At 37.0% G+C, this 7,500-nt stretch overlaps 1 protein-coding gene across 1 annotated transcript in view; it reads right to left on the reverse strand.

The window, feature by feature from the left end:
- Positions 1–7,500, reverse strand: part of LOC144967205 (equilibrative nucleobase transporter 1-like) — an 84,246-nt gene that overhangs the window by 5,893 nt on the left and 70,853 nt on the right. The window contains exon 8 of the mRNA XM_078904142.1: positions 1,378–1,501. Coding sequence (XP_078760268.1) covers positions 1,378–1,501 — 124 coding nt within the window. The remainder of the gene's footprint in view (positions 1–1,377; positions 1,502–7,500) is intronic.

A 7,500-nucleotide genomic window follows, 5' to 3' on the forward strand; every position in this document is an offset into this window, starting at 1 on the left:
GCAAGGGCGAGAGGACTCGCTGGAAGCCTTAGTGCCATTAGAACCTCCACGTTATAAAATGTACACTATCGCTGTGCCATTATCAAGGAAGGAGATTGTTCACAAATTAGTATACCCGATCTGCCATTTCTGGAAAAAACAAATTTATTAAAATTTTGGCCAGATAAGTTTTCCTTAAAATATCGATCGATTAAAATGACCCTCATCTTGGCAAAAAATTCTCAAACATAGGACTTCCGTATCTTGCCGTATCACTCTCGGAAGTCCCAGGTTTGAGAGCTTTTTGACAAGACGAGGGTCATATTAATTGATCGATATTTGAAGGACGAGTTTTCCGGCCAAAATTTTAAATACGTGTTTTTTTCATATTACGACAGCAATGGCTTAGTCGTTTAATTAAGCACGCTACCACACTCACTCTGATCAGAGATAAATCCTCATTTTTATGGATTTCTTGTTAACCTATTAGTGTTAATGTATTTTGGTTTTACCCTTTTATTTAGAAATGGGGTCGAGTTTTACTCTGACATCATTAAATGTGACTCGTCGCTTCAATCGGAGGGTACAGATTTTCGTAAACAGGTGCACGCGCAAGCTGCTCAGAATAAAATGGATGGATAGAATTAAAAATGAAGAAGTATGGAAAAGAACACAACAGAAACCAGTGGGAGAGGAAATAGAAAAGAAGACGATGGAGGTGGATTGGACACACCCTTAGAAAGAATGACTCCACTATAACAAATAAAGTATTGGACTGGAACCCACAGGGCAGAAGATCAAGGGGAAGGCCACGAGGAACATGGAGAAGAATTAAAGAAGCTGATATACAGAGAAGTGATAAGACATGGAACGAGATGAAAAAAAAGTTAGCTCAGGATAGAGAAGGATGGAAACTGTTTGTCCCTGACCCAGGGTGAAAATGGCAATGATTATGATGATGCTTCAATCGGTCCCTCTGGCGTGCTGATTTGAGTGTTGAAAATTGATTTTTTTTTTTTGGATTTTTTTCTTTCTTTTTTTTTCTCTTTGTTTTTCGTCTGTCAAAGATATGAGATGTGGATGAAGTTCATATGTTTTATAAAATGAAAATGATGCTGCTTGAAGCGCGTAGAAATAAATAATTCAGAACAGTGTGTTGAAGTGTGTGTTGAACCCGTGACCTCAAGAAGTTAGGAAGAGAAGGCTATAATAAAAGACTAGGGTTAGAGACGATCTTTTTTGGGATCGTGGATAGCTCATACGGTAGAGTCATGCTCTCCCCGACCAGGCGGAGCTGTCGTACCAGTAATGTCGCGGGTTCGAACCCCCTTTATCAACAAAACAGGATGAACACTGCAGACGAATGGGATAATCCTTCTATTATTGATTATTACTTACAGGGAACATACTGTTATATTTCTTGATGAGGAAAGTTCTTATAGGGAACTGGAAGGCGGATAGGACAGCACTCACTGACACCGTCAGGCCATACAGTTTTCCAAGATTTTGGTGATTAAAATGTCTGAAAAGAAAGTAGAAATTAATTACTCATACATAATAAGTGATAAGTAAATTGCTTTGAAAATTACGATTCTAAGGCCTAGTCAAGTCATTGGTATGGTTGGGCAAACGAATCCACACACACACAGGACGAGCTTGAGACATCAATAAATATCCATATTTTATATTATCGTTATTATTATTATTATTATTATTATTATTATTATTATTATTATTATTATTATTATTATTATTATTATTATTATTATTATTATTATTATTATTACTATTATTATTATTATTATTATTATTTATTATTATTATTATTATTATTATCATTATTATTTTTTATTATCATTATTATCATCATCATCATCATCATCATTATCATCATCATCTCTTATGATATTGGTGATAACGATCATGATCATTGTGATGATGATGATGATGATGATGATGATGATGATGATGATGATGATGATGATGATGATGATGATGATCCTTATCACCAATACCATAAGAGATATAGCAAATGTATCATTATTATTAGATAAACCCGATTTTTAATGTCATGTATTTATGCATATTTTGGAATTTTGTTGTTGTTGTTGTTGGCTGAGGAAGGGTTTTGATCCCGAAACTTTCCGTGTTTGGTATTTTGTTCCTTTTTCTTTTTTGAAACTATAATATTAATTTTTGTGTATTATTTGTGAGCTTCCTTAATTATGCAATATCCACTAAACGTGCTCATAGCGCTTAACAAGGGGTCCTTAGCCAACAGCAACACTTAACATGTAGATCGAGACATGACGCCTTTTAGGCGATATTACAACTATTTCGGACAGAGACAACGCTGTTGACGGTCAGGTACTCATTTTTACACCTGAGTACGATGACAGAGAATGTGAGAAAAGAGTCTTTTACGAAAGCGAGTGTCATACCACAAGACTACATAACCGCACATAATGCGTTTTAAATTCCACATATTCTAGTAGCTTAGACATTGAATCTATACCTGTATTTTATAATTCAAGTCAGAATAATATTACTTGCCAGTAGGCTTTCACCATGCAGACACCCAGCTATTTATACCCTATCCTTACCACCAGCAGTAACATCGTCACATTTGTTACGACACAATAATATACATTTATCTTATTCAGATTTATTTTGTACATCACAAACATTGAAGAATGATCTTTGTTTAATTAATAAGAACATAAAGTTGCTTGTAGAGAGCTTGTTTGAGTTTTTAAAAATCAATTTTTCTACTGGGTAAGCCTGCCATTTTTGGAAATTACTGAAAATGATCGTTGAGGAAAGAGTTGTAATTAATAAAATAGAAATGAAGAGTGAGTAGAAAAGTGCCAAAAGACAATAAAGTTAAAAACTTTGCGGCGATGAGGATTCGAACCCACGACCCGACGACTGTAACGGCAAATCCGCCTGGCCATTAGAGGGACGCTCTACAATCGACGCCATCCAATCCACCACTCTCTCCACTCATTTTTCTCTATTTAATTTTTTTTAAAAATATGCTGTGACATTTAACAGATGACGACGCTGATTACGAAGCCTAATGATATTTGAATTTCAAATGTTAAGAATATTGATCTGTGTAAAAAGAGCTCAGGAGCAAATGATTTTTCCTGTTCTGCTGATGTAATTAAGGCATTTTTTCCCCTTAACAAAGTGCACAATATCGCATAAATTATATTCTCCCACAATTTTGCTCTTCTCATAATACAGCGACATTTCTTTTTTTTTTTCTCCTCTCCGGCAAACCCACATTAACATACACATAAACAATTTTATGAACATTGCCTAGAAGAGAGGAAGGGACAGAGAAATGGGGATGAAATACGGGGGGGAGAGAGAGAGAGAGAGAGAGAGAGAGAGAGAGAGAGAGAGAGAGAGAGAGAGAGAGAGAGAGAGAGAAGAAAGAGAAGAGAGAGAGAGAAGAGAGAGAAGAGAAGAGAGAGAGAGAGAGAGAGAGAGAGAGAGAGAGAGAGAGAGAGAGAGAGAGAGATTGAATGTACCCCCCCCCCCCCCACACACACACGTGTATGTATATATAACATCACATACATTGAAAAATCAGTTACAAAAATAAAAAAAAAGTGTTTTGCATTTTAAGAGCTCTAATAATAAAGAAAATAATTTAACGTCCGATTCTGCAAAGAACAAAAGACCATGTTTGACCTATCGGACTTCTATGCAGCTTTCGATACAACTGGTAATGTCTCTTTGATTAATACCAGTTAAATCTTTTGGTATTGATAGAAATGCATATAATTTGTTTGCAGCATGAAACATTGGTGACAGAGTAAAGACCTTAACTTATGATGTGCGAAATTTTGGTTTCAATTTCAGAACTTTGTAAGCATCTAAAAGTCATTAAAACTTATTGAAAATGAAATTTGAAAACAGACTATATATTTAAAGGATTTTGAAGTGTTATTTAACACAATTTTTCTAAAAAAAATTCTAGTAAGCAGGTCTGTACGGTTTCCACCAACAAGGCAAAATATGCGACCCATCGCGTCAAAAATTATGTCAGAATGAACAAGATTAAGAACATTGAGTTGAACGTCAATATGATTAGAATTAAGAAATTAAAATTTCCTTTAAGTTTGGAAAACAAGATTCGCTCTTTCAATGATGGCATTTTAAAAAACTAAAATATCTTACGTTATGGCTTAAATGGACATTTCAAGCATCATATTCAACCCAACATGTTACTATTACCATTTTGAAACCGTTGGTCACATATTATGACCTCTATTAAGGGCCTCGAGGGAATTATCACATCAGGGTGTTTGTTTTCCATAAAATGCTAGACTATCTGTGATATGACATTAATTCGTAGCAGCCTCAGTCTTCAATTTCTTGCCGCAAATTAGAAAATAATTATACTCTCAAAGAAACACGCGTTTTCATTTTTAAAACATTTCTTAAACATTACTCTTTCTTTTTTCTTTTTTTTTTTTCTTTTTTAGAATATGCAATTTGCCTTTTATTTCTCGAGCATGGCTCGATCCGTCAGTTAATTTATTCTTTGAGGGGCCACGATAGCTCAGTTGGTAGAGCACTCGCTTCACAATCAAAGGGACAGAAATCGATCCGTCAGTTAATTTATTCTTTGAGGGGCCACGATAGCTCAGTTGGTAGAGCACTCGCTTCACAATCAAAGGGACAGAAATCGATCCCGGGTGAAGTCGAGATATTTTTTCTTTCTGATCCCCCTGTCCACTAAGCAGTGATTGGGAGGTTGGATTTGTTAAACTTGGCGGAAATTATTACGATCGACTATCGTCATATCTAAAAGGTAGATAGCAATTAATGTTTTCAGTTTCATACTATAGAAACCGGGATAAACTCCGATTTCTGGGATTAATTATTACTCTCTGAAGGAATACTTTTTTTTTTTTAAAAGTTATTTTATGTGTGAATGTTATTTTCACCAGAGGTATTTGAGAGGTATCCTCGCTGCCGCAAAGTTTTTATTCTCTATTGTCTTCTGGCACTTTTCTACTCACTTCATTTCTTGTTATTATCAACATAACTGCTTGCTCCACTAAATTTTTCTGAACTTTTGACGCTACCTTAAATGGTGGCTCGCTTTGAATGTTGTGGCCATCACATCTCTGTATACTCCCCCCCCCCCCCCCTTACACACACACACACACATACACACACACATACACACACTCATCATCACCCCCTTTCCCGTCTTGATCTCATTTATTCGACACTCGTTTGATTAACCAATTTACTGCCATTCTCTGGAAAAACACGTATTTAAAAATGTGGCCAGAAAACTCGTCCGTCCTTCAAATATCGTTTGATTGAACTGACTCTCATCTTGACAACAAAAAAAAAAAACAACAAAAACAAACAAACAAACCAAAACAAACAAAAAACTCTCAAACCTGGGAACTCGCCCAGGTTTTAGAGTTTTTGTCAAAATGAGGTTCATTTAAATCGACAAGTTTTCTGGCCAAATTTTTTGTCTCCAACCACCCCCCCCCCCCCCCCCCCCCTCCCCCAAGCGGCAGTTTACTGGTTAATAGAGATCACGAACGACACTTACAAGACCTGCTGGACTGGCGATGAATGGAGCTAATGGCTGGTTTCAGATGTTAAGAGGGGTGATGTGAGGAATACTCTTCAACAGTCGTAACGTCACTTCCTTCCTAATGATGCATGGTAACTTAGTAACACTGGCTCTAAACTATCGGAACAATGGCGGACGCCCGTATGCAATATTTCTCCGGCGAGCATAAAAGCGTATCCAGAGGGAAAAAAACAATATAAATCTGATCATGTTTTGATTTTTACACATTTTGATCACAAGACATGAAAAGTTCTAGCCAGCATGAAGAATAAAAAGTACCGATTTTCTTTGTTTAGAACCAAGATGGCCGCCGTTACCGGGCGACATGACATCAGACTATTTAATCTAATTAGTAGTAAGCGTGGCCCAGCAGTATGGTCTTTGCTTCGTACCCGAAAGGTACCGACTTCGACGACTCGCCGCGCTGTGTGGCCTTGAGCAAGTCAACTAGCCTTAGCTCACTTTGCGGCGCTGCACTGCGGCTGACGCCTGGGTTATTTCCCCTTAGGGATGAATAAAGGGAATTATTTTTATTTCCATTATTTTATTAAAATAGAGGGTAAGGCGGTCAATGACTTTGTGTAAGCAATGGCAAAACCATCCTCTGTTTCAGGGTTACAAATATCGTGATTAAAACTTATTGTTTACAACCTTTATTGATTTCTAGATTCTAAACGGGAACTGAAATTTGTGAATTCACAATATTGAGTTGCGGAAAACCCAAATATGAATTAAAAAAAAAAAATACCCACCATCCCCACCCACCCACCCACAAAAAACCCAGAGCATTTATTATATATAGAGCAATATTCACCTAACCTGCTTTGTTTTTCTTTTTTTTGCCATCCACGTTTATGAGTAATTCTTACTAAACTGTATTAAGCAGACTATCGATAGTTCGAAGATGACGTCACTCATGTCTTTGTTATTGTTTTTTGCCATCCGCGTTTATGAGTAATGCTCACTGAACTGTATTTACCCGACTATAAACGTTCATGGATACACACAGTTTTGTGTGTTGGTCCGTTATACTTCCGGATGGCAATGTTATGAGCTTCTTCGCCAAGCGCATACTATCTATAAACGTTTAAGGTTACACATAGTTTTGTGTGTTTGTCCGTTATACTTCCGAGTGGCAATGTTGTGAGCTTCTTAGCCAAGCGCACACTATCTATAGGGCAATCCGTAGATTGTTGCGCGTTCTGTAGATCGGTAGATCGCGCAGCCCGATTCGTGGATCCACAGAGTGGTAGTAGTAGTAGTAGTAGTAGTAGTAGTAGTAGTAGTAGTAGTAGTAGTAGTAGTAGTAGTAGTAGTAGTAGTAGTAGTAGTAGTAGTAGTAGTAGTAGAGGAAGATGAAGAAGAAGTAGTACCGATCTGCAGAATGCATCGTAAAAACGATGGATTTTTGCGCATTCCGTGATCCACGAACAGCGCTACGTTACCGATCGATCGCACAAATCGACAGAACGCGACTAACTCTACATTTTCATTGATTTTGTGAATTAAGTTTATGTATATTATAAAGATAAAAGGCCAAAAAGAGTGAGTCTGATTTCTCAAAGTCCAAGAAGACTGTTTGGATTCGTACATGTCAAGAAGGTTGTTAGCGTCTCCTGGTTGAGTGGAGGTCGACAGATAATTGACATTTACAGGAAAAATATATTAATTTACTTTGGTCAGAACATTATACTGCTTCTTTCACAGTGGGTGTGTGTGTGTGTGTGGGGGGGGGGGTGTTTTTATTGTGATGTGAGTGTATCCTTTATTCATTTTTCTCTCTTTCTCTCTCTTTCTTTCTTCCTTCCTCTCTCTCTCTCTCTCTCTCTCTCTCTCTCTCTCTCTCTCTCTCTCTCTCTCTCTCTCTCTCTCAGCATCCTATCTTTCTTTATTCATCTCTTACT

This window comes from Berghia stephanieae, chromosome 3 (genome assembly GCF_034508935.2).
Source record: "Berghia stephanieae isolate SIO BIC M18660-M18661 chromosome 3, UCSD_Bste_1.3, whole genome shotgun sequence".
Taxonomy (NCBI): domain Eukaryota; kingdom Metazoa; phylum Mollusca; class Gastropoda; order Nudibranchia; family Aeolidiidae; genus Berghia; species Berghia stephanieae.